Genomic DNA, 27,794 nt, shown 5'->3' on the forward strand with positions numbered 1-27,794 from the left:
CTTCAGGAAGCTCACGCTTGTGTTTACGTCCGACGGGCGCAGAAATTAGACGTCCGTTAAACTTTACTACATTTCCCATGAGCACCCTCTCGACTGAAACTACACCCGACAATATGGCAGGTACGTGTATATTTTGTCTCTTTTGGACCTCTTATCAAATAAGTTAACTTACCTGTGACCTCCTGGTAGCACATATACATACATTGAGTGTAAGGAAACACGCAAACTGTGTTTTAGAGTTACTTTAATAAAATTATATCTGTTCGAAATAAAACGAAAAACGTGACCTTGGATGTGTTGCTAATGTTAGCTATTAGCTAACCCAGCGTCGCTTGTAAGATATGTCTGCTTTTAACTTGCCTTTGTTTTTGTTGTTGTTGGGTTTTTTCCTGCAGGTTTCGGAGCTTTCCTGAAAAATGCGTGGAATAAGGAGCCTGTTATCGTGGCCTCATGTGGGATCGGGCTGGTCGGTAAGAAAGCAGACTCCTGAATGTAGCTCAGTTGTTTAAAGGTGTGCAGTGGCAGTAGTGCACCACTGGCGAAACAACAGAAAATATGAGACTGTAGGGAATGAAACATCTTTAAGGTCATTAACAAAAAAATGACACAAGTCTGCAACAGTTCGGTTACATGACCGGCTGTGAAAAGCGGGGTCTTGAAGAAGTAATTGATGGGAAAACCTGCTGTAAAGTTGACGCATTATCAAAAGAAAAGCACCTCAAAAGAAGCCCGAACTGTTGAGCTGCTCAATCCTTTTTATTGGCACCTTTTTGCACTGCAGTTTTTGGGCCTGTAGATAGTAGATGGCACCAGATGGTGCTCAGCAGCACAGGTGTGAGGAATATGAAACAGTACAGTCAGTTCCCGCTGTCTTACCCCTTTTTTTTTTTTTTTACGTCTGGCTGGCTGAGCTGGATCCTCACACAGATTCAGGATCCTTCAACAAAATCTCAACTTTGACATATTCTGCTGCATCTTCCCTGAGAGAGGAGGAAGATTTGTTTGAGTGTTGTTTTAAACAGCAACTGGAACCTGTAGCACAGTATATCTTTCGGAAATTATAGTATATATGTAAAAAAAAACAATAAAGGATTAGCATTTGATGTGCTGCATTTGCTTGTTTTCACTTCTTGTACGTTAAAAGTGTAAAAATTCGTAATCGTGACATAAAATTTTGGTTAAACTTACTCATCCAAAAGCATGAGCCACTGCTTGAGAATTTGTACAGTATATTACTACAGTTTTGCAGCTTAGAGCATCAGAAAGTGCAGCTAGTCTGAGTAAATATGACAAGGTTCAGTCATCAAGGAGAGTGCTATAAGAAGTTTATGTTTTTAGGTGTTTATCCAAGCTAATTGCCACCTCACATGATCTTTTTATTTCTGAGAGCTAATGCAAGTGTATGAGATCACTTTAGGATCCCAGCATTTTTAGAAATGACTAACTTGGCTCAAAAACTTATAGGATGTTGGTAATGATTATCACTCGGTGTGTTATTGTCTCCTTGGTTGTTTGTGCTGTATGAGCTGCTGTGGAGACCTTGTTCGGTGGATCTTTGTTAACCGACTTGCAGCGATGATGTCCTGAGAGTGTAATTAATGTGCTTTATGTCCTTAGGTATCATTCTTCCATTCATCAGCCCCTTTACAAAATATACAGCAATGCTGAATGCGGCAGTGCCGTACACCTACCCAGGTAAACGTCAGTGTTATTTCACAGCAGGCTGTGGTTAAACTGTCATTGCTGGCATGTGTTAAACAACCTGTGGATACCTCAACATCTGTCATTAAAGCTTCTCATCTTTATTTTCCCGTTCTAGTTCCCGTGCGAGATGATGGAAAAATGCCCGACGTTCCAGCCCATCCACGTGATCCAATGGGAAACAACTTAGACTGGCTTAAAAAGCTATAACTTTCTGTTCTCACAATCAGTGCTCGTGTTGCTCCTCTTGTTCATATCTACCTGCATAGTTGCCCAATTTGTCATTGTCTCACAGTAAAGATTCTATTTAATTCTACATTTGTCCCGCATGGATTTATTAAAGAGCACGTTACATGATTGCAGACATACTTCAGAACATGTGTAACCGTCTTGCTGAACAAGGCTCAGCATCACATCCTGTCATCTCACTGTATTTTTTTGATTATTGAATGAATTAACTTACATTTTTATGCCTCAGCGACAGTCGCAGCCAAAGGAATAGTCCATCTTTCAGTTTTTTGTTATCACGAAGGGGACATTTGGATTTTGGCAAATGTGTTTACTCGATATCAAGAGAAAACTGATAAGAATTAAGTGTTTAACTGTGGATTCATGCAACATGTTTTTGTCCATAGCTCAAGAATTCACATCCTAATTAAGACAACATTTAACACAAGGGTTTTATGGGATAAATTCATGATATTTTATATCAAAAAGGTCAGCTTCAAAGGGAAAAAGTGTTTTGGAAAAACAGCTTTTCCGGCCATTATTCGACTCTGTAACTCAATGACAGAGAGAGAGAGAGAGAAGGTGACCGTGTTTATGATTTGGTCAGATACTGAATGGGTGTCAGATTTCCTTAGAAAATGTGGGGATTGTGCAGCAATATCCACATTTGAAGTCTCAGGTCATGCCTGCAGTTCAGAAGCAGCTTTATTGGCCTAACAAATACACTCAATACATGTGATTGAATTCTTTCTTTACACACACATGTGAGAACAGATGTGCAACTTCACTGGCTAGCATCAGACATTCTTGTTTGAAGCTTAAAGTGCAGCTGATTTTAACCCCACAACGATGTTCTCTACTTTTGAAAGTAGAGCATGAAGTTCAAAATCTTCACCTACACTTTAAATGACCTGAATTTTAGATCATAATCTGACTTTTGAATTAAGTTCGGCACACCAAGGGGAAACTAACCTAACATTTCTTTCAAAAAACCCCAAAACATAAGTAGTTTTAAAACTAAGCTTCTACACAGTTCTGAACCTTCACAAGGAGGCTTAGTTGGGAAAGGCTGTAATCAGATTAAGACTATTGGACACAAATTCCTTTTTGTACACCCAACATATTTCTGCTTGGATAAGTGAGAAGGGTGGCAGAACGACATGTAACGCTGCACAAAGTTGTTGCAGCTAAAAGAACAGGAAATTTCTGAATAGGATGCTGGAAAGCTGCACCACCCATGTGTATTTCTAACGTGTTACAGAGTTTCCCTGCACTGTGTGCTACACCCTCATGAATACTTTCTGAACTTACAATTATTCTGTGGATGTGCATTTAAAACATGCAGAAACTTAAATGAAACAAACTCGTGACGATGCCTTCGTCGAACTTTTATTTCACAAGTGAACATTCTGTATTCCAGTGTTGCTCAGCAGTGTTCATCGTCATATTATTGGATCTTCGTATTAATACAAGAGCCTCGGTTTGTTCACGTCGCTCCATTTTGTTCACGCACAGGATGAAGTGTCTACTGTTTAAACAATAGTTCACTTCAGTGGAAGAGTCTGAAGTCGTGGACGGCAAACAGCTAATCAGCAGTGATTAAAATTGTAGAATAAATTCTGCAAATCTTCAGAAACATTATCTGTCGATATATTATTATGCAACATGCAAGCTCCTCAGAAACGCCACGCAACTCCATTTGTTCTTATCTCACTCGAGATACAACAATAACAATCAATATGAGGGTCATCTGATTTCAGTGCTCATCAATTACAGCTTAATCTTTTTTATCCTTTGTTTTAAAAGCATAAAAGTAATGATGGTAATAACAGTTTGATGTTCTGTTTACTGCGTCACCTGCGAGTTGGAAACTACATCTCAGAATCAAATGTTTCCTCTGCATCATCACAAAGTCAAAATGTTCCACCAAACTGAAATATCGTTTTAGACAGCAGTGAATCGCATGTGTTTTCAGCACTATTTACAAGCATGAACAAGCATTAGGTTGCCTTTATTAATGATACTACACAAATGAATAAAATAGGGTTTGCTGTTAGAAACGATTCTCTAAAACCTTTATCTCAGGTCTTCAAGGTGCTGAAAGATCACAGCAGCTGAAGGTAGTTAGAACAGAAACATAAAGCATTTCAGTTTGCACAGAGACAATATTTCATTTTTATACTTCACTTTGCTACAAAATATTACTTCAGATGTCTCTAGTTCACCACAAACACTTGCACAGACATCGAGTCAACTTCCCGTTTGCTTTCTTCATCACTTTCACGGATACATTTCCCCCAGAAGACGTAATCGCGTCACCTGTCTTGGCTTTCGCATCTCTCTAAGATTCACACAACTATGATCAACTAGCCTAGATGGTGAGCAGCTTTCAATTTGGGGCTGAAAGGGAATCAAGAAGACATCAAATCCAAAGACTAAGCATAGAAACCTCTCATTTGTAAGACTCTCATTTGAACCTTCAACGGCGTGCTACTCCCTAAAAGATATAATTCTTTCCATAAAACCACTATCCAAACATTCAGCTATTAACTTTCACAGTGTGGTAAGTTTATGAACTTCTGTTGGAGTTTTATTTCTAAACCCCACTCTCCCCGTGATTCCACTGAGAGAATGCCATTTCAACAATAAAAAATTTGCATTTTGAATCCAGGAAAACAGTTAAAACTATCCAATAATCTATACCTACAAATATTCAACTTTGCAGCAGCAGAATGAGATTCATCTGACGGGGACATGTGCACTCAAACACTTTCCACGTACAGTAAATAAAATAAAAGTGACACAAAATCATCTCAGTTAAAACACGTCAAGTATCTCATCTAAATGATCAATTTTAAAATAAAAAGAGACACTTTTAAGACATTTTAAAGGTTTCCCTTCACTGAAACCGTGAAAATGAACCAGTTCGGCAGCTTCTTTTGAAAAAATATAATACTGCTGTAGAGAAGGAGCCTGTCCTCTTCTCATAAAATCGCATAACTGTCAAAGTGTACAACCTGTTATTATAGGATCCAGTCCCAGAATCAGCTGGAAAAAAAAAGGAACAATTCTGTGGATATGGCACAAAAAAGAAACAAAGTAAAAGAATAAAGAGGAACAGGTCAAGACTAATTAGGAAATGTTAGTTAAGTAAGACACAGTATGATGGTCTCAAACAAAAGAAAAAAAAAACCTTACCTTTATTCTATCTTAATGCCCACCTTTATGGTGAATCATCAGTTAGTGTTTTTTACTTTATTTCTAACCACCTCAAATTAAATAGACACGAATCATATTCATATCATTAATAATTCTTACGTAAAAATACTCTGCTTCTGCACACGAAACACATATGTGATTAGGTGGAAAAATAGAACATCCAAAGTAAAATCACTACTCAAAAACACATGTCAGTGTTTCTCCAAGACTCAACCTGAGGCTTGATGGACTGACGGTCCACAGAGAGCAGGGCTGCTGCTGCGCTGACTCACTCCATGATGGGAGCCGACCGATCGTTGGTGACTGTTTTTCTGAGTCGAATGTGGGCAAACGGATTAGGCCTGTGAGGAGGAAGGAGCAAATATGCAATCTCAGTTGGTTAAAAGAATCGTTTTTATATTTTTCTGTTTATTTGTTACAAAGGACCTTCGTGGGACAAGTCCTGCAACTTAGCATCTTATCTGCGTATTTGGTATCTGTAGCTATTGAATAAACCTTTAAATAGAAAAATCAAAGAAGCAAAGAGGCTTGACCGCTTTTAGAAATGAGGGAATCTTTTACTTGCTTGACCACTGACAGTAAGAAAATGATTCTGACTGTGGGTGTTTAGCTTTTGTACACCCCTGTGGATCAAAGGTCAAGCTCTAGAAAAGCACATTTTCATTTCATGAGCCTTTTTTGCCTGGTAGAGACTTGTGTTGTCTCCACAGTCCATTTGCAGGGCTTTGTGCCGTCTCAAAGCCATCTCACAGATTTCTGAAGTCAAATTCAAGCACTTAAGTTCTTTGTTGTGGTGATAAACTACATGTACACATGCATACTGTCTGGGCTAATGTGTCAGTCGACAAATGGCTCAAAACTTTGATTTTTGTATTAAAACTGGAAAATATGAGAGCCTTTAAGGGAGGCGGTTCATCCTTGAGCCTTTTTTAATGAAATGTACACAACTTCACAATATATTTGCACGCTCAGACTTAGAGAGACACTGAAAAGTTGGAGAGTCATCTTCATCAAAGGCAAAACAAACAAGTTATTTTCTATTGTTTGCATCCAGAAAGTGAACTTATAAAGCACTTATAAAACCTTGAAAACAGCAAAATGTAAGCATTTTCAAGGATTTCTAAGGCCTGTGCAAACCCTGAATAGACTTTGGAATATAAAACTGGTGGAATGGCCCTTTAAGTAGAACCCCCGTGAGTAGCTAGAAAATTACCTTGTTGGTGAAGGTGGTGGAGAGGCCAAATCTGATGTGATCTGAAATGCAGAGAAGAGGTGGGGGTCACTATTTATATTAAACTCATTATTGCAAAGCACCTGAATCTCTTCCACAACGAGCTGTGAGGCTCTAACCCTCGACCCCGTCCCACAGGTTTTGAGTTTCTGACCTTGCTGCTGTCGGCCATGCTGTAGGGGCGCGGGCGGAAGGTGCTGACCCTCTGGGGAGGAAGGGATCGCTCCTCCTCTGACTCAGGGGTGAGGGCTGGGAGACCTGGAGACACTAGTTTGTCGAGCTGTCCGGTACTGGTGCTGTTAGCCTTAGATAAGAAGAGAGAGCTACAAGGAAGGTCACAGACCGGGAGGAAAGAATACACAGAAAAAAAAAGAGTGAGGAAACACAATGAGAGCAGAGAAGTGTTGATCTCGAGTGACTTTGACTGTTTTCCTGGACTCAACAACACTGTTGCTGTTGGAAAGTGAAGTTGGGAAAGGGTTGTGGAAAACTTCATGGCCAACAGTGTGATTATCCGCACTTCTGGCTTGAAAGATGTGTTGATTTATGGCCAAAAAGGGCAGATTTATGGAAAAAGGAAAAGATTTACTGTGAAGAGGACCCCCATCTAAGTTTTATGATAAACAAAGTTTTAAAAACAACTTAAGGCAAATGTGGGAAGCTTGCTATCTTTATTAATGTCAGTGCTGTTTAAGAATCTTTAAAAAAATCCGTTTTCCGTGTTTGGTCTTTGTTTGCTTACCCCTCAAGGAGATCCTTCTTGCTATGTTGTGGCTGAGTGTAAGAGAAAGGGAACCAGCCTTTCCTGCGAGGGAAAATTTCACTTCATGTGAAAACAACTTCATACATTCAAGCAGAAAGTCGAGCCAAAGAGAGTGCGATGGAGACGATTTAGCAGTTTTCCAAAGTACACAAGCTGTAAGTCATACCTTCCAGTACGTTCATTTTGACCATAATGCCACCCGTCTCTGGGCTCAGAGATGAGCAAGGTGATGTTGTCACCAGGCTGGAAGTGTAGTAAGCAAGCCCCGCGCCCTATGTGACCGCCACCGCCTTCCAAAGCTCCAGGTGCGTGAGCAAACATGGCTTCCACACGCGTAAGTCCAGATAAAGGCAACATCCTGGGCAGACTGGAGCCTATGATGAGACAAAAAATGAGAAAATGCGAGGAGACGGTTGGCAGTGAGGACAAGCACCAAGCAAACGAGTGCGCTGTAGCACGTCATACCCTGAAAGCCGCCCAGCCTCATTTCACTGACAGGTCTCCTCGGCAGAGGAAGAGTTGCAGTGGCACACATGTCTGCAGCCTTCAGCAGCCAGGGGTTATGTGATGGGGACAAAGTGCTGCTCCCTCCTGGTCCCACCTGCTGGTGCAGGAGCTGCACTGGAGTCATGGCCCTGGAGAGAGGAGCGCTGTGGGACAGCGGAGGACTGTGAGGGGCACTGTGAGGGATGGGGAGGGTCACGCCCTGCAAGGAGCTGCTGGCCGGCGAGATCTGGCTGAGTGACATCACTGTGGAGGGAATGAGGCATGGGGAGAGGTTGGAGGTGTTAGACGCCAGGACGAGAGAGCCCTGCTGGGCAGAGCAGCTGGAGGCGGTGGGTGGGGATGCCGCCGGGCTGGCGCTGTCACTGCCACTGTCAGGGAGGGGGCTGGCTGACTCACTCAGGGGTGTGCAGGTGTGCTGAGGAGATGCTCCACTGGATGAACCTCCAGCAGCTCCTCCGGTAGAGGAGGCAGAGCGAAAAGTCTGAGGGGAGCCCTGAGGAAGACCAGTATCGCTCTGAGAGGAAGAGGATGGAAGCGAGCGCTGCTGCTGCGAGCGACTGGAGTCTCCATTCAGCAGAGGAGGGACTTCTTGAACAGAGAGCCTCTGAAAAACAAGAAAGAAGCACGATAACTAGTGGCCACGAAAACTCTAGTATTGGAGGGGTTTTTTAAAGTTGCTGAATGTCCAGAAGAAAAAGAGTCACATGACACAAGGCTTGAGCCCAAATTGAGCCATAAATCTAGCGACTATAAAGAAATCTAAAAGTTTCAGCCTGTGGCGTGACTTGTTAGCTGTTGGTCTCGACTTGGGACAGTTAATAAAACTCTTTTCTTTATTTCAATTGGATTTCGGTTTACCAACTCAAGGTGACCTTGTGTGAGATCATCCACATTATGGATAAAACTATGGGGTGTTAAAAACGCAGCACACAGCAGCCATCTGAGCCATGGTGAACACAACAGAATCTGACCTGCTCTGGGTGCGCTGAGCCGAGCTTGGTGTGACGGAGGACCTCGGCTATCCCAGCAGCCCCTGGGCCAGGCGGCGCAGTGTGACGCAGCAGATTGAGAGCGCGCTCTGGCAGCTTCGTTGGCTGAGAACACGACTGCTGCCAAGATGACAGTTTCTGTGACAGAAGTTCTCTCACCTGGATTGCATTCAAAAGCAGAAAAACAAGAACTGTTAAAGGCAAAGATCGATGGGACCTCATATTTTCTTGCTGTATTTGTTCACGTCAGCAAAGTAGTTTAATTATAGGAAATATTTTCTTTAATGTCAAGTAAAAGTTACATATGAAGGATAACAAAATCATTGGCTGGAGACTATTTTCAGCTGGTGACCAATGCACAATCTTAAGATATGTTTGATATAATTTCAGATATATATATATATATTTGCAGCACCATAATTACAGCATCCTTCTTCATTCTAATGATTGAGCAGCTAATTAATCTTGTTTTGGCACCGGAGAATCAGCTCTATCAGAATTCAATTACATATACAGTCATGTGAAAAAGAAAGTACTGCCTGCTCAATTCTAATGTTAAATCAGGACATGGTGAAAAAATCATCTGGTCCTTCAGATTTGTTAAATACAAACTTAGATGAACAACACATGACATAATATACTGTCATTTATCCAAAATTAAGCCAAATGCAGAATCAGTTTGTGATAAACTACTGATTCAACAGCTGGTCGAATCACCTTTAGCAGCAACAACATGTAGTAATCATTTTCTAAATCAGCCTCTCACATTGTTATGGAGGACTTTGGACCACTTTTCTGTACTCTGTATTTTTCAGTTCATTGAGGTTTGCAGCTTTGGTTTATGCACAGCTTTCTGAAGGTCCCACCACAGCATTTCAGTGGAGTCGTTTTCTGGACTTCGATCACGATCCCGTTGTATGACCTAGTTTCAGCCGTTCTTTAGTCGTCAGACAGATGGCCTCACATTTAACTCTGCAATACTTTCGTATACAGAGAAGTTCATGGTGGACTCAGTGACTGCATGATGTCTAGGTTCAGTTTCTGCAGAACAAGCCCAGATCATCAGCCCTCCACCACAGTGCTTGACAGTTGGTATGAGGTGTTTGTGCTGATATGCTGTGTTTGGTTTTCTCCAAACGTGCTGCTGTGCAGCATTATGACCAAACATCTCCACTTTGGTTGCCTCTGTCCAAAGGACATTGTTCCAGAAGTCTTGTGGTTTGTTCAGATGTAACTTTGCAAACCTAAGCTGTTCTGCCATGTTCTTTTTAGAGATAAGAGGTTTTCTCCTGCAACCCTTCACAACAAGTCATAACTGTTATGAACTTTTACATCTAACATCCTAACTGAGGATGTTAGAGTCTGAGATGTAGCTCCTGGGGTATTTTAACTAATTAATTCATCTAATTTTAAGATCTAGTCGGAAGCAGATGATATTTTAAATACGTCCTGATATGTAAAACCTCTGACCCATGACTGTTTGTGCTTGTTATCGGTAGATGAATAGTTAGTTTTGAAGTTTCCACTAATTTGCTGACAGAAAGAGGAACACAGAACATTTTTTTAAAAATGCAAGTACATCACCTTGGAGTGGTAGTTTATGAGCAGTTTGGTGACACAGCACTGTCTGTCCACCAGGAAGCAGTACCGCCTCCTCTCCTCAGTGAGTGCAGACTTGTAACCTGTGGCCACCAGTGCGTCCAGTTCGCCTTGGCGACGACTCATCAGCTCCACAAACTGAAGGACAAGCCATGAACTTTACTTCAAAAGTTGCACAGAGGCATTTAAAATCACTTGCACAGTACTCCAAGATAACATGACCTTTAATGTTATAAGTATGGAGACAGGGAGGGATATGTGACATCATTTCCTGCCTGTTGCCCTGTGATAACAAAATCAGAATCATAAATGCAGTCCTTTGGCCTGGTGGCCTTTCCTTTAAATGTATCCCTACGCTGTATCCTTTTCTCTTCATACGTCAAGAGGGCAAATCCTCTTATATCATTCATATTTCTTCCAGTGTAAGGTTTTGCAGTAAGTTTCTTGTTTCTTGAACAATCAGCTGAAGCAGATTGTTTCTTTAATCTTATTCACACTGGCCTATTTCTCACACAAACGCTCACACAACCCTGCTCTGCCGTAATCTGCCGTAATGCCCAGTGAGATGTTTCGGATCCACGTATTTGAAGGATTTGTCAAACAAAACGCCATCGTTTTGCAGCTTTTGCATCACACGCATCTCATCTGACACAGGTAGGGCTCTAAACTTAAGTTACCTGCATCTCTCTGTCGCCATATTTGTTTGGGTGACGGCTGCCTTGGCTCTTCCTGCGGAGCTTCTTAAGCTGGGACTGACAGCGCTCGATTGACTCAGACTGAGACCTTCGCTCGCTCTGATACTTCTTCAGGGTGGCCTGAGAGGAAAGCAGATGTAAAAGTCAAATGCGAGCATGGATGACACTAATATTTAAGAGTTACGTTTACATTCATGGTTAGGTTTACTGGTGTCCCTGAGTCTGATGTACGTCAGTCAGAAAGTTAATGCAAATTGATCAAAGCTGTAGAATCATATAATCGTATAAAATATCCAAAAGTTATTGATCAAAAACAGCAATAATGGATTTTATGTGGTGTAATAAAAAAGTCTCGACACAAGATGTACCCCAAACAGTTTCTGGCACCTTATCTGGTTGCAACATACTGGAGAGAATAACAGCCTCTAATAATTTATTGTAGACTACTAATAGCTTCTTTAATGTCATCTCATAGTTTTCAATCACTCTTTTGTTGTTAGTCGCGAGCTTCAGATCATTGTGCTGCTGAAAGACCAAAGACCTAATCTTCTAATTTCATCGTTACCATAACATGCTCAAGACTTCATTTTGACTCCTACAAGCAAACTGAGGAACGACCTCCGATCATCCTTTCCTGAGCTTTTTTCCTTGACCTCATCGTAAACATCGTGGAGTTAAGGAAAGGTGGTAGGAAGAGTTCTTCAGAACCTACAGTCTTATCACATTGTTACACAAAGGCTATGTTATACATATCATACTAGAGATGGTAGAGAATATTACTTTATTTTCAAAGTTCAGAACTGAAAAAGAACAGAAACATTTTAAAAAAGTGAAATAAAGTGTTGTCACACTCATCCTCCTGTCTTCATATTTATCCACACCAACCACAGTTAGTACGACTGAATGAAAATAATTGAGTGTTGCTATAAACTAGCGGCTGCAAGGAACAGTGCGACGGAATTATCTCTGTTCTCTAACAAATGATGGTCCGGTGTTTTCTATGCTAAAGGAGATCATTTAGGAAGCACTGGAGCTCCTTTCCTAACCACCTAGAGAATCCAGGCAGTTCTTATCTTGGCTTTTACTTAGATACTTCCAGGTAATTTAACTCAGGATGGTTCCTTTCTCTGGCTACAGCCTGGAAGTGTTTTAGCAGTTTTAAGACCGAGAATCTTCTTGTTAACGTTAGAAACCGTTGTAAACTCAAATCTTTGGTGGTCGCCTTTTATCCTTCGGAACTGTTAATCCCTTTTCTTCCTTCCCTTTTTTCAGAGAAAATCTCTTCTGGTGCAGTCAGACGGTGTTTTGTACCACCGATTGAAAGGAGTTGTAAATAAAAACTTCTTTTGCAGTAAAGTCATCATTCGTTGGTGAAATGTTCTACTTTAATAATATTAATGTCAACATGTGAACTCACAGTGAGGTATTTGATGTCCAGCTCCAGCTTCTGTTCCAACTGAGCGAGCATCTCAGAGTGAAACAACTTCAACTGTTGATGAAATGAGTCACATAAACCATTAAAAAATAAAGCTTGATAACATGTTAGGCTCTATATTGGCCAAAATTATCCTCCCCAACATAACATTTCCTGAGTCTAAACCAGTAAATCATCATTTTCATGATTCAAACATCTTATAATACCACTGAATATTTGCCAGTCACTGTATACAGTGCATGACCATGGCAGGATTTAGCCAAATGAGCACAATGTGAATAATAATACCACAGAAATGAGCACGCATGTGAACGTTCTTACCACGTCTTCCAGCTGCACCTGAATCTGCCTGTGCACCTCGGCCATCTGAAACAGTGTGTCTCCTGTAAGGAGCAGCGGGGAGATCATCAGCGTCACGTGATTTGGACCGAGAATTAATTGGCTGCTTTTCTTTTTTTTTTTTTGGCTGAATTGCAACGTTAACCTGTGAAGTCCGAAGTGTGGGACCTTCAAGCTGCTATCAGATAAAATATGTGCACTAATAAAGGCCTCTCGGTATTAGTGAATCTACACCAAACACACAACAAAGCAATGAACTATTATAGAAGTTGTTGCTTTGACACAGTTTCTGATTTACAAAGTGGTGGTCCCTCCCTCGGTCACACAGCGCTGTAGTATGCGGTGGCTGGCATCTCGCCCTCCGACACTCCTGCCTGCCTCCCCCGCCGTTTTCAGCATTACAATGAGATCATGTGGTGTTGTTAATCTCCCAACAATGGCCCTACTCTCTCCGTTTCCCTCTGTTCTCTGCCTCTACATTTCCCCTTCTCATCCCCTCTTGTCTTCATCTCCTCGCTCACAAACACATACGGCGACCCTCACAGACTATTTTCCACTTCACACCAGCTGTCACGTTCACTCTATAAACTTCAGAAGGTCTAAAGGCAATCTGTGTTCATTTCCAACTCGACTCTGTCCCTTCTCCAGCAGCCGCCCACTCACCCAGCTCCTTGGAGCCTTGGCTGTCGCTCGCCAGCTCTCCCAGTTTCACCAGAGCGTCAAAGTAGCCTTTAGCAGCCACCGTCACTCCTGCAGATGAGAGTAAACTTTAGAGAGGAATAATTCAGCCCGTTCACATCTCAGTCAGCCTCACTGACCTGTCAGGGCTTTCTCATAGTGTTTCCCCATGGTCACAAAATTCTTCAGGCTGGGGTTGAACTGGTCCAGAATCCCCTGTTGGAAGTGATGCACACAAATGAGAGTTTCCACATCTCTACTACCTGCACGCAGAGAGATAAGAGGCACCGCAGATTTACCTTGTAGACATTTTCCGTCATCTTGTTGACCTCTTCGGTTCGAGACATTTTTCTTTCCTCAAAAATTTACTACCGCTGTGTACGCTTGCGTCGTCCTCTCCTTCTGCTGCTCACCTCTCTAAACTCTGCAGAGGTCAGAGATCGCCTAAAAAGAACAGATGAAGACGGACTTTAAGGAAAGAAACAGATCAAAGGGGAGGAGTGATGTCAGTTTCTTTGTCAGAAATGACACTAAACTGAGAATATCAACAATCCCAACTAATCAGAAGCACATGCTAGCACGTAGTTTCCAATCTCCTTTCTGCACTTGACTGTGCTGTGATGTTTTTCCACGAAGGTTTGAAAGGAAGAGATTTAACTGGGAGGGCTTTTAAGGCCACTGTCTAAATCATCACAACATGTGACGAAGACCATCTTGGGTTTTGTCTGAGGGCAGCCGCGGTGTTATTTTCACATGGGTCCAATCACCAGTTTCTGCACTATCGCGTCACAACATAACAGCAACCCAAATATTTCTCCAAGATTCGTGCGCCAGACGAGTTTCACCATTTCAGATAAGCACAATGGACTCCTCCAGTCTAAGTCACAGGTGTCAGAGCACTGAATAAACACGCGACATCACTGTTTCCTCAGCAAAGGGGTTAGAGGATTTCGAAACTGGATTTAATGGCAAAAGACTTGGGTTTTCCCTGCGCAGCCCTCCTTTGTTATCACAGTGAGATTACAGAGAAAACGTTGACCCAGATCAACTAATGCTATATGACACAAAGAAAACATTTCCAGACTCTTGCTCATGAAGGCCACCCTGGTGAAGTCTGTAATTTGTCAGGGGGAGAAAAGAAGACAGCCAAGTGGGAGCTTTGTTCTAACTTTGTCCCACTTATGTAGTTTCCACGGCTTCATCGCTGTGTGCGCTCCTCTGGTGCAGTGAAATGGTGAAGACGGATGATAGATGAAGCCTGAATATTCAAGCATAGTTAGGGTTAATTCTGAGAAATAAAGTGCTGTTTGTTTCGGGATGCAACAGGAAAAGTCTGCAGGTGGTTGGGAACTGATACAGAAGATGCATTCATGTGGTTTTGCCTCTTAAATTTCTTCCCAAAAGAAAAAAAAAAAAGAAAAAAGAAATTGTTGTCACAGATACAATCTTAAAAAAACACACCAAAAACTAAATCTGATGTATAGAATTGAGTCAAGATTAGTAAGTAATTGTGCATTTTGGAGGTGTGTGTGAAATGCATTCATTTAACCCTGAATCTCTTTAAACATCAGTTAATATCAAAGTACTCTACAGCTAAAGCAACCTTTCTTCCACATTTTCTCTCAATTTAACATTTTCATCAAAGGCTGCATGAGTGAAACGCAATAAAAAAAGTAATGGAAATAGCGCAAATAAACCTGTTTTTAAGTAGAACTATTCACAAATCAGTTATTTGCACAGTGGAGCTTTCTCCTGAGAGATAAAAGCTGCACACTGTCATTTGGCCTCAGAGTCCAGTTCAGTAACAACTACCTGTTGATCTCCAACTCTCAGCCCAACTTGTGTAACGGTAACTATTAGTTAAGCTCCGTAAAAAAGAAGAAGTTACATACCTTTTCTGGGCTCATTGTCGGAAACGTTGCAGGCTTCCTGTGCGTCTTTCAGCGTTAATGAACAGTATAACACCCCCTCTTTTCTTCCTATAAGGCTACTTTCCCTCTCCGTTAGGTAGTGGGGGGTTGTTTCATCCAACAGGGCACTAAATCTCACCTCCCCTCCACCCCCTTTTTCACATGGCCCTCTCTTTTTCTTTTTTTCCCCCCTCCCTCTGCCTCTCTTCACTCCCAGGAATCGGGGTCAGATATTCGGTGCCGTTCAGTACCTTTCCTCATTACTGAGCCGATTACCGACGTGCCTTCATGCCCGCAAAAACCGGCCAGAAAAAAAAAAAAAAAACACCACCTCCACCAGTGCATCCAGCTCCCTGCCGTTGGAAACCACACTCAGCCTCCCATTCTCTGAGTCCCTTTCTCACTCGGGCAGAATAACAATGAGCCAACAGGACTTGGTCTGAATAGCAGCAGGAGGAGAATAATGACTTGAACTTTTTAAGCCAAAGACCGAGCGGCACAGGCAGGCCCATCACTGGCCTACATACACCCGGCCCATCGCACATTCCTGCTCCCCATTCTCACAGGAGGAGGAGGCGGCGGAGGAGGCCCTGCACAGACACAGCCAGGCCTTTCATTTGCTGCAATAAACCGGAGCAACAGATTAAAGACTAATGTGGGAAATGCAGGGGACAGTTGAAAGTGGTGGAAAAAGTCTGCAGAGAGTTTAGGGCGACATGAAACCGGGAAGGTTTATAGATGTGCTGCATATGCAGGAGTTTTTAAAAAGTATTCTACTCTGGAGTCACAAGTCTACAATTAACCCACCTCCACGATCAGAGAAGTCTGACTCGAAAGTGGCCTTCATTGATCTTCTCATTTTAAATGAGGTGCAATGTTAGGTGAACACAGAGGAAGACTGGAACCGGGCCAGAAAATGTGCGATTAAGGATTTAATTCAGAAATATGAGCTTCAGTTTTATAGCTGAAACGCTGAGTTTAATGAATAACTAAATACAGCAAGGAATAGAAAGGCCTGACAGATGTTTTGGCTACTTTACGCTACTATTTGCATTTCATACAATTTCAGAAAAAACATTGTATAACAACTATTTTTTCATTTTCTAACAGTTGTTGCTCTACATATTCACACTTAGGGATATGCAACATGGTATAGAAACTTTTAGTTTACTCTAAATAGCAAGACAGTAAAGTACAGAACTCATACAAGTAAAAGTCCAGCTTTTATGATCCTCTTCAAGCAACAACACAGCAAGTATTTACAACCAAACATACAAAAGTGCTAAAGTAGAAATAGTTACTGATGCTTCCCAGTAGCTAAACCTTGTTACTTGTTAAAACCAATAACTAAATCAATGTAGGATAGTACAAAGAGCAACATTTACATGATATAGTGGAGTAGAAAAAGAGGAATAACACAATATGTAAATACAATGCAAGTACATCAAAATTATATTTCAGTTGGTACAGTTCAATATGAGTTAATCATATAAGCTGCATTTAACCATGTAAAAACAGCCTGTTCTTCACCATGTAAAACATTGAAATATGTTTAAATTCTAATAACATGGAACTAATTTATGGAACACAGTAAAACTGAGGGCCCACTCATGCAGTTAAAGGCTTCTCCCAGGAGGTGGCGATGCTGTGACATCACCCCTTGAATCCCTTCCCCTTCATGAACCTGAACCAGCGGCACATCATGGGGTGTAACAAGTGCAGACTGTAATGTTTCACTGAGACTCTAAACGTGTGTGTGGTGCACTAAAACATGCTGGTACACTGAGAGGTTCAGCAGAGCTGCTCTATAAAGTATTTCCCGATGAGTGCGTTGTCATGGGCCAGGCGTCACCTCAGCACTACAGCTTTCTGCCTCTCTGCACAATCTAAAACTCAGGCACAGTGTAACAGTTTGCATTATTCGAAGAACAAAATAAAAGACTAGTTTAACGTGTCCATTTTTCCTCAGGAGTAAGCTGTCCGGAAAAGACAGCTCTGTTCAAAGTGTGACCTCCTGCCCCCGGCGGACCGACGTGCTCTGTGGGGTTCCAGGTCACTTGGTCGGGTGTCCTGGGGAATACTACAACATCTGTGGTCTCATGTCCTAGGATCAGAGCTGTAAAGCTGTTTGCGTGTGTTCACTTCCACGTGGCCTTATCTACACATGCTAAGGCGACTGACAGGTGGGAGAACCCGCCACACACTGACCTATTAAACAATAATGTAAACATGAGTCACCCTCGCCTCTTCGTATTCATGTCATCATAAACTGTTTCCGTGAACTCTCTGAGACCAGTGAGGGCTTTTCGGTGATCTAAATGTTTATCATTCAGACGATCTTTAATGCAAGTTGGACGACGTCCAAATGTGTCGCGCGTGCAAGATTACACGTTGATGGATTTAACAGCCGTCAGTTACTAAGATGCTTGAACGTTTGTGAACCTTTTGGAGTCATGTTCCTGCTTAAATGGTACCGAAACATAAGATTTTCACACGACTCTCTGTAGAACATAGAGAGACACAATTCTAATGATATACAAAATATTTTGTACTTTGTTTATTTTGGAGAATAGTGGAGGCTGCTCAGTAGATATGATGGAATTTCTCAGTTCACACGTCAAAGTGTGAAATGTTTCCAGAAATTCAAAGCTTTAACTCTGACGTGTTGGCGAGTTTCCTCACGTAACTGTCGGGTCAGGACTTTAATTTGGCCGGTCCAAAATATTATTTCATTTAACCATTCTTTGGTTGGATGACCTGTCCTGGTATATTTCAGAATTCATTGCTCCATTAATGACGGCTTGCTGTCCTAACCCTGAAACTACCACCACTGTAGTTTATACATGGGACAAGGAATGCAGTGATGTCCTTTGTCCAGACAAAGCACTTGTTTCATCTATTGACAAAAAACAAAACAGAGGCCTTCGCTTGCTTCAAAGTCACTCTCGTGTCCTGTAGGACGTTGTAGACTGTCAGACAATTCTTGGAGTGATCTTTAGAGATCTGTTGCAGAGAAGGTTTACAGACAGTTAAGTACTAGTCTTAGAGTTTTATTCTCTATGAAAGCTTAAACTATCAAATCCCCTCCTCCGTGACCCTGAGCTGGATTAAGCGGGTGTAGAAAATGCATGGATGGATGTTTACAAAGTCTTGTTGACGTGTAGAATAAACTGCAGGTCTCTTTCGATAACCTGTTCAGACACTGAAATCCCTGTCCGGCTAATTAAGACGTGATGAGGCAGACAGACAGAGCAGACGTGACAGAGTCAGGGCATGAACTTTGAGCCCTTGTTATATTCACTGCAGAAAAATCAACTCTTCAATCCACAGACAGCTGTTACATTAATGTTGGATCATCTTTTTGCTTCCCCTGTCTGCCATGATCTGTGTACGAATGGAATACAAACTCCATCTTTGTTGTCTTTGTTGCTTCCTGCATGAAATGCAGCAGTTTTGAATTCATGAAGAACTGTAAATCAAAAGCATTTTAAGATAAAAAAGAATCAACACAAGCAAGTGTTTTTTTTTTTTATTTCAACCATCACCAACCTGGTTTTAAAGCAATGTGTGTCCACGCTTGTGAACTCTGCTGAAAAGAGAATCTCAGAGGCACAACCTCACCCTTACACCTGCTGCTCTGTCTGAACCTGAATCTATAAAGTATTTGCGTCTCTCCTGTAATCAACAGGCTGTCTCTATTGTTAGTCTTTGACCCTGAAACAGCCATCTGCTGTCCTACCGCTGTCTGGCTGACCATCAGTCATACGAGGAATTAATCAGGCCAATTACTATCGTGCTGAGATGTAGGTGAGCTGCGTGACGTGCGCTGGAGGAGCCGGGGCCAATGTTTATGTGCTGTTTGATAGGATTTCTAATCTGCAAATCAAATTAAAAAAACTTCGTTTGAATAGCTTATCGGAGCGGTGAGTTTGATTTCGTGCTTGTGTCTGAGATTTATTGCAGTAATGGTGAAGAAGTGTGGATGCTAAAAGGTCTGAGAGGAAATGGGGTGGGGCCTTCCAAGAAAAAGAAATCAACAAAAGAAGAGGGGAGGAGAGGTGGAGAGACAATAAAGGAGGGAGAGAACAAGTTGAGCACTACTCTGAAGTAAATCTCTCAATCTGATCAGCGGGTGAGGAGGTGGACTTACAACCTAACTCACAGTGTGGAAACTCAAGCTCCGAGGTAAGCACTCCAGTCTTCATCGACTGTATTTCTGCATCTATGCATCATATTCTAGGAATAATAACAGAGAGGTGTGACAAAGTTGGAATAATGTTATAGCTCTGGGGTTACAAGAGTAGAACCTACTATGGTAGAAATATGGTTATTTCATTCATACCTTTGGCTACAGACACAGAAGTAAATTCAGGCTTTTAATCATCTTGATTTAAAACAAAAAATGTTCAGTGATCATTTAAAATATTTTATTAAATAAACTTTAAACAAACTATTCTATGTTTTTTCTTCGGTCTGTATATGTTGGATATTTTCTGTTCAATCTAACTGTATTAGGCTTTCTTGAAAACTTTCATAATTAAAAGGATATATAGTTCGAGGCAACATGAGGCTCGTCGAAATGCATTTTTCCTCCATCACTGATAGCCACATGTCCATAGAACGACACTCAAACAAGCAATGTTTTCTGTGAGTTATTAAGACGTTTATAGAAATGTGTTAAATGCTTATTGAAGAACTTTGCTTGAGGATTTGCTGCTGGGTAGGATAAGATCCCATTTGAAAGAATAGGGATTATTCATAAAAATGCATATGCTCACTTATTGTCGTTAGGAGGCATGATCAAAGAATACCTGAGAGACATTCTTTGTTTGTTCAAGAAAAAAACTAAGCTAATCAAATTTTAAACTTATTATCAAATCTTTCCCTTATAATGGACTATGGTGGCATTTAAATACATTCAAAACTATATCTTGCTTTACTTTTATAGCACATGTTGTGTACTACTCTTATAGCGTAATCTCTTCTGTTTAACTACCACATTCTTCTTCTAAAACTTCTCAACCGATGTGAGAAGTCCACACCAGGAAAAATTGTACTGACACTGATCTTGTAACGCACTGACATGATGATAGTTTTAACACCACCTGTTGTCTGTCTACAATGAATCTGTAATTGTTAAACATTGCCTGTAGATTGTCAGCATCAACTGACTTTTAATCACATCACTATCTGCACTTGTCAGTTTCTAACTTGAGACTAACCACACTGCTTAAATATCCACCTCGGCCATATGTTGCTGGGATGAAGCGGGACCCTGCTGCTCGCTGTGGATTAACACTCACATACAGAGGAGTGTGTGCAAGCCCACTTATCTCTGACTAAGATAGCGCAACAACTGTTTGTAATTAGGTTAATTGGGAGACCTGTGGGTGGTAATAAACTTAGGGCTAAACGATGGAGATTGGGTGTGACACGATTCTGTGCCTCGGCCATCTGTCCCTCCTCTAAGCCCCGCGAATCACAACGGAAACAGCAGAGACAGAACATGTCTCACACAAAGGTCAAGTCCCCTCGAGACTGTGAGGAGGCATGCTGCAAAGATGTTTCTCAAATTAAAATCTGAAATGAAATCGTCTCCACTTTCAGCGGCTCAAAAACACTAATCAGCATTTGTGGAAGTTTAACTGAAGATGGACTTGTGGTGTGCAACGTCACAGACTGTTTGCATGTCTTCCTTTCTGATTCAATATTAATAAAACACTTTGAATCATGGATGAACTGTCAACAAAAACACACACTGCAACACACACGCTCACCAGAGAGGCTGGCCACTGAGAGCAACAGGTGGTCAGCGAGGTTTAGCTGCCACGTCACGTGTGTGCCATTTCAAAATGCCGACCCTGTATAATGAAGGACATGACACAGAGAGGTCAGCTACCCTTCTTCAGACAGATACATGGAAACATAACATGGACTCAGACCAGTGATTAGTTATCCTTTGCTTTTAGAAAATACGGCTGTGCTTCAGAAAAATAACAGCTCAGAATTGTTATTAGGATCTCTTGTGTTCAGGCCTTCAGTCCAGGTAACTCACAGCAAATGTTCCTGCAAAAATCCCATTGGCTGGTACAGTCGGGATGTCTCACCTCTAAATGACTAATCCTGGTCTGGAAGGACTTTGGTTGTTTTCGAAGCTTCAGGGAGACAGATCAGACGCGCTGGCGCTGACTCTGGACAGAGACGTCATGCCGAGGCGTCCGGCACTCATCACATCCCGCTGAAGATCATTAAATCTCCTCGTTTATTTTCCAAAACTGACACCAGAAAAGCAAAGAGAATAAATGTGGCGTTTTGGTCTCACGATTCTCAGAAAGACCTGACGATATTTTCCAACCTAACGGTTGGAAAAAAAACAACATCAAATTCAGTTTCAGAGCTTTCTTTTATGGTTGCAACGTGAAACTCTGCATCATTCTGCAGGCACGTCAATGTTCAATCAATACTGTGTCCAAGCTTTACTGGAGGCTTTTGTCTAATATCCAATATTTTTGTTTCACAGGTTTCTTTCATTCTTCAGTGAGGAGGAGAAAGGCAACTGGAAAATCTTTATATGAGACATTCTCTCACAGAAAAGAGAAAATAAATATTTTTTTCACTGAGGAATGGATATTTTGAGGATGGCAGAGTTGATCCCTGATGCCTCACTTACACCAACAAATAATTCCGCATAACCTTTGCTTCAACTGAAGTTACACTGAAGTAAAGTAAAATTTTTTTAGTCTTTCTGGCTGAACTGTGGATGTCGATCATGAGGAACTCTTTGCCTCTCCAGCTGTACCTTCTCCTGATAGTGCTTTCTTTAGTCAACCCTGTTTATGCAACTTCAGGGTCTGACTTTGACTACAGAGCCCACCCACGCTTTGTGTGTACCCCGATTCCTGTGGACACAGACCCTTCCTGCTTCCCTACGGCAGGTCCAGGTGTCGGGTCGGCAGGGCCTGGCGGACCGAGCCATCAAAATGTGCCTCCTAACAGCTGGTGGGGGGCAAGCGATGAGGCCAAAGCCACCATCCTGCACCTCAGGGAGAGCCTTGTTCAACAGAAAGAGATCATCCTGGACCAGAGGGAGACCATTAGAGAGCTGACAGCGAAGCTCACCCTGTGTGAAGGCTTTGGACGAGGCGTGTCGCCTCATGACGAGCGCCACGGCACGGCCTCGCGCTCACATCATGCAGGCACGGCCAATCATCACACGTACACTGACAATGGGCGCCATGGCAACACGCACGGTCACCATGGAAACCGCAACCTCATACCGGACTCACCGCACTATCCCTCCCCTGTGGGGGGGCAACGATCTGATGGAGGGTACGGCAGCAGCAACCACGGGAAGGATAAACATGTGACTCCGGGGGACAGCACGTCCTCAACGGAGCAGATGGAGAGGATGCTGCAGGCGCTGAAGGAGAGACTGGACAACCTGCAGGTGAGCAGCGAGCGGAAGGGACAACTTTATCAACTTTAGACCAAACTACAGAAAGACAGACAGGGTGTATTTATAAAGAAGTGTGCTAAAGTAAACGGTTAGTACAAGTCAGCAGATGAATGAGAGATGGATTTGGATTTGGGAAGAGGGAGATGTGTGATGCTCCCATGTGTGTCTTCCTTTTGTTTGGACACATTAATGCTTTTGTCACGCTGAAGTCCCAGAGTGGTGTGTCTACTGAGCACTTAAGACAAGAGGACATTGAATGACTTAATCTCATAAAGCCATTCTCTCCTTTGCCAAGAGAGTCACTCTGTTGTCTCTCTGTGGGCACCTGAGAGCGGCAACAGGCTCAAAGGTGAAAGTCACAGACTTAAGGTGCTTCTTTGATGTTATACTGCAGGTGCTGGTGGAAATTTGGATGCTTTAAAGTCAGTTTATTTCATCCACCCTGTTATGCTGTTTGTCTTCCCTGAATCGGGGTCCCAAACAGATGTCAGGAGCTGCGGAGTATATGTGAGGAGGAGTAAGGGGAGGGGGGGTCTAAAATCAGCAGTAATTATCGTGATCTCCCTTGACAGACTTGTAATCAGGGCGCACACCAGGGCAAAGCCTGGATTACCTGAGAGGAAGAGAAGCAGAGACGGACACGGGAAGAGACAATGAATATGAGAGCTGAAGCTCAAACAGCTGCCACATTACACAGGATACAAAGCAGACCAACACATGCCACCTTAGACCAGTTTGACCTCTATCTGTGTGTCACAGCAGCTTTAAGCGTCAATGATATTGTTTTCAAGACTTCACCTCTGTGTTTTCACCCCCACCCCAAGCAGAAGAGGAACACGTCCTCCACATACTCCAGCTCTCTGAAGGAGCTGCTGCAGAGGAAGATCAGCACCCTGGAGGAGCAGCTGCACCATCACACCGCCACCCTCGGCAGCCAGGACCATCACGACGACGACTCCAGTCACAGAGACGACGGCGCTCATCACGACGACAACCACCACAACGACAACCACCACAACGACAACCACCACAACGACGACAACAGAGACGACCACAACGACGAACATCACGACGATCATCACGACGATCATGGCGGCAATGACGACCACACAGACCATCACGATGACAGCCACAGCGATGACCATCATGATGCAGATGGTGACTACGACAACAGCCATCACGACGACGATGATGATGATGATCACCACAGTAATGAAGCAGACAGTCACAGTTACCTCCCACAGACAGGATACAGGGCGCCGGGGCCTCGGACTGGTTTCAACTCCAATAAACTGGAAACAATGCTGAATCAGCTGCATCTCGCAGGTACCTTTCTAACCTTCATATACGAATACATGAGGGCAGCGAGGAGAAGTAGACCATGGTTCTAAGTCCAAGGGACCCTTCCTTTTTTTCCAAACATAAGCTGCCAAAATGTTACGAATGAACAAGAACTCCTTTAAATCTGCTCCAAAAAGTTGAAACCTGAGGATGCACATCACAACTTTAGTTTTGTCACACTTCTTTTTCATAAGAATTCATATGATACAGTGATCATTTTCATACCAGAACTCTAAGTGAGACTCTAATCATGTCTTTTTTCTACAGGATCTGGCAGGAAGAAAATCAAGGGCCTTGATGCCTTCCAGATCAGCTTCCCCATGAGGACCAATTATATGTACGGCCGGATGAAGAGGACTCTGCTGCAGGAGATCTTCGCTCTGACTTTGTGTCTTTGGATGAAGGCGGGCGTGGGGCCTGGGCTGGGAACGCCGTTTTCTTACTCTGCCCCTGGACAGGCCAATGAACTGGTGCTTATCGAGTGGGGGAACAACCCCATAGAGCTGCTGATCGACGACAAGGTGAGACAACACTGATACAAACCCTGCAGGTGTCCTACAAGCTGAGAGATATTCTCCTAAAAACATGTGATGTCACATTGTTAGATGAACCAATCGGCATCTGTTTCTTATTTTGGATGCTTTATGGAAGCAGGATATTTATGGTGTCTGAAATAAGTCTGAGTTGCTAAAATTAATAAGTGAAATGATAATACTGACAATAAATACACCAACATCGCAATCTTTTTAAATAGTTCAACACATCTTAGCTGATTTTTGATCAATTTGAAATTCATATACTTTAGGATTGATTTAGGGCAATGATTTTTAGTTTGAACACTTTCAGTCACATCTAATCAAATCAGCCCACAAATCAAATCAAATAATTTTGGTATTAAACTGAATTTTATACTCACAAAAAGAAAATAATAGCGACACATTTCAGCTGTGAGTGTTTCTTATTTATTTAAGGATTTAGATAAATACTTTAAGAGGAGCTTAAATGTGCAGCACTCAATCAAAAACCACAAACTTGAAGATGAGCCTAAAGAAAAAACGTAGCTTTGGGTTGTTAAGGTTTATAACTTCTTAGAAGCCCATGCATGCACCTGTAATCTATAAAACTTCAATTTTAGCTTAAATTGATGACGTCTTTCTTTGCATTTTCCCTCAACTTAATGGCATGGATGTCAGGAACAGCCACATTTTGACTATTTGTAGAACATCACACACCGTGCATCTGGCACTTCATTTCCCAGACCTTGAATTGATAATTGTTCATGAAAGGTTTACCACAGGCTTGGACGCAGACGTATCTCAAACTGTTTTACTCTCACATAACCAGCAAGAACTTATAGAAAAGACCATTTCCATGTCATTGATAAGTTTTATAAACAAATTTTCTGCAACCAGGGTTTTTAACCGTAAATTATACAGAAAATGAAAACTGGAAAATCCTTCTTTAAACGAAGCACTTGAACACCACCTCTCTGCCTCCACCTGCAGTCAGCACCACACATTCATTCTTGTTCTTGTTAAAACTTGCTCTCGCTGACCTCACAGTGGTCTGACCTCTCATTTTGCTGAATTGAACCTCTGACTACTTTAAATCGAAAAGAGGACAGAGAAGTTCTATGTTTTAACTTAAACTTATTTATGAAAGGTTTGTATCTAAATTTTTACTTTTGAAAGACCAACAAGAGGCCTCTGTTAATAACAACATGTGACTGGAGAAAGATTTAATCCCAGAGGATCATTAATCAAGTTTCCACCCTCCGATCCTCAGGCTGTGACGCTGCCCCTGTCTCTGACTGATGGGAAGTGGCACCATGTGTGTGTGACGTGGACAACAAGGGACGGACAGTGGGAGGCCTACCAGGATGGCGTGCAGAGGGGATCTGGGGTGAACCTCTCTCCTTGGCATGCCATCAGACCTGGAGGGGTTTTCATCCTGGGACAGGAGCAGGTAAAGAAAAAGCAGAGAAAGTGTTTTCAGTCTCAGAACAGTCATGCTGGAAAAAATGCCGAAACCCCCCACCACCACAATCAGATTCAGTTTTTGTCTTCTGTGAGCTATGATCGTTGTAATTTACTGTTGATTTTATGTCCAAAATTCTCTCCCTTCCTGTGTATCCACTCTCTGTCTTGATCTATATGACAAAAGCACCCACTGAGGCCCAAAAGTGATGTATATTTACCATTGTTCCATCTCTTTTTCAGGACACTTTGGGAGGCCGTTTTGATGCCACTCAGTCATATGTGGGTGAGATGTCAGACCTGCACATGTGGTCACATGTCCTGAGCGCCAGTGACATCTACAGTCTGGCCTCCTGCGGCAGCAACCTCCAAGGAGACCTCATCACTTGGTCCGACACAGAGGTGGAGCTTCACGGTGGCGTTTCCAGATACCCGTTCGATCCTTGTCACTGAAGGTTGTCCCACTAAAGAAGAAGACCTCGAAGATATCCAGAGACTGAAGACGCAGCAAAATAAAACAAACAGTCCTTGAACTTGAAAAGAAATCAGTGTATGCCTTCCTTAAAAGTGACTTTTCTAAATAACAGTAAAAAACTGATAGCGTGTCGAATCTGTGTTCACAGATCATGTGTTGGGTCTTAGTGGTCACGAGCCACATTATCTACTGTAACCATAAGTTTGTGTTTTATTTTAAACAGACAGGTGCTGAGTGTGACATATTGTCATCTTGTTAATAAGATTTGATACTGTCAGGTCTGAGCTTATATTACCAGACCTTACATGGGTTCAGCTGTGGTGAAGTAACAAACCGTATGTTGTTAGTTTGAATGAACGTTGTTTTCTACTCTGGATTCTCTATTTAAAGGTTTCCACGAAGCATACAGCTAATTTACCAAAGAAACTGTAGGGTTAAGTTATATTTGTGATGCTCTTTTGTAAGTTTATGAATCTATGTATCAGTTAGATGTTATACGAGGAATGCTGAAGATCCTATCAGACATAAGATAGAGTTTAAGGTCTCTGATGGTTTTATGTACTATATGGACTCATGCCTCAGTTTTGTACTTGCAGGGGTTCCTTTAAACATTTAGAAAATGTTACTTAACTGACCCCCCCTCCCCCCCAACTTTTATATACTCTCAATGTGGATTATTTGTTCATTGAACAAAGCACTGATATTTCTCACTTTTTCATTGAATTAGTTTATGGGTGACGTTGTGATTTTTGAATTTTGTGAATCTGGCCTTGATTGTATATTTCTTATTGCACAGTATGTCATAGAATAACATTTTAGTAAGGTTCAAACTTGATCATTGTGTGTGTCTTTGAACGTGTGTAAATAAAAGCGTGAAAATATAAGCGGCTCGTTTTTTTTCTTCTTCCAGGGGTCATAGGGCAAAAGAAGGTAAAGCCAGCTTACAGAAAGGCTACCAATCCATTATAGGGCCACACAAGCAACTCCCATCTAAGGTGAATTTAGAGTCTACAGTTAACCTAACACGTATGTTTATGGATTGTAGAAGATGGAGGACCTGGAGGAAGCCAGACAGGTACATACAGACTCTAGGATTTGAACCAGGAACCTTCTTGCTGTGAAGGAGTGGTGCTAATCACCACATCACGGCAACCTTCTTAAGAATCCTCCGTAAATGGCTCAAAAGAACTTTTAAGAGCCATATGGACTCTCTTAAAGGTCTCTTCAACAGTTGTTGTTACTTAACTGCTCA

The 27,794-nt window shown here is 42.1% G+C and overlaps 3 protein-coding genes across 3 annotated transcripts; 2 read left to right on the forward strand and 1 right to left on the reverse strand.

Moving 5' to 3' along the window:
• Positions 1–20: 20 nt before the first annotated feature.
• On the forward strand, positions 21–2,017 carry ndufa3 (NADH:ubiquinone oxidoreductase subunit A3). Its single transcript, XM_072394170.1, has 4 exons — positions 21–120; positions 396–470; positions 1,618–1,695; positions 1,820–2,017. Exons 1-4 carry the CDS (start codon positions 78–80, stop codon positions 1,909–1,911), a joined length of 288 nt encoding a protein of 95 aa, XP_072250271.1. The 5' UTR covers positions 21–77; the 3' UTR covers positions 1,912–2,017.
• A 1,237-nt stretch (positions 2,018–3,254) lies between these two features.
• Positions 3,255–15,784, reverse strand: LOC140316335 (BAR/IMD domain-containing adapter protein 2). Its single transcript, XM_072394133.1, has 15 exons — positions 15,277–15,784; positions 13,684–13,828; positions 13,525–13,600; positions 13,370–13,456; positions 12,689–12,750; positions 12,350–12,421; positions 10,915–11,052; positions 10,223–10,375; positions 8,621–8,797; positions 7,608–8,253; positions 7,309–7,516; positions 7,122–7,184; positions 6,534–6,702; positions 6,362–6,402; positions 3,255–5,489 (listed from the first exon to the last, which is right to left on the reverse strand). Exons 2-15 carry the CDS (start codon positions 13,729–13,731, stop codon positions 5,417–5,419), a joined length of 2,013 nt encoding a protein of 670 aa, XP_072250234.1. The 5' UTR covers positions 13,732–13,828; positions 15,277–15,784; the 3' UTR covers positions 3,255–5,416.
• A 6,270-nt stretch (positions 15,785–22,054) lies between these two features.
• LOC140316366 (neuronal pentraxin-2) lies at positions 22,055–26,554 on the forward strand. The gene is made up of 5 exons (XM_072394171.1): positions 22,055–22,741; positions 23,578–24,076; positions 24,359–24,612; positions 25,877–26,056; positions 26,311–26,554. Exons 1-5 carry the CDS (start codon positions 22,055–22,057, stop codon positions 26,518–26,520), a joined length of 1,830 nt encoding a protein of 609 aa, XP_072250272.1. The 3' UTR covers positions 26,521–26,554.
• Positions 26,555–27,794: the final 1,240 nt, after the last annotated feature.

The sequence above is a fragment of the Leuresthes tenuis genome, unplaced genomic scaffold, assembly GCF_036924035.1.
Source record: "Leuresthes tenuis unplaced genomic scaffold, fLeuTen1.0.hap1 SCAF_10, whole genome shotgun sequence".
In the NCBI taxonomy this organism is placed as follows: Eukaryota; Metazoa; Chordata; class Actinopteri; order Atheriniformes; family Atherinopsidae; genus Leuresthes; species Leuresthes tenuis.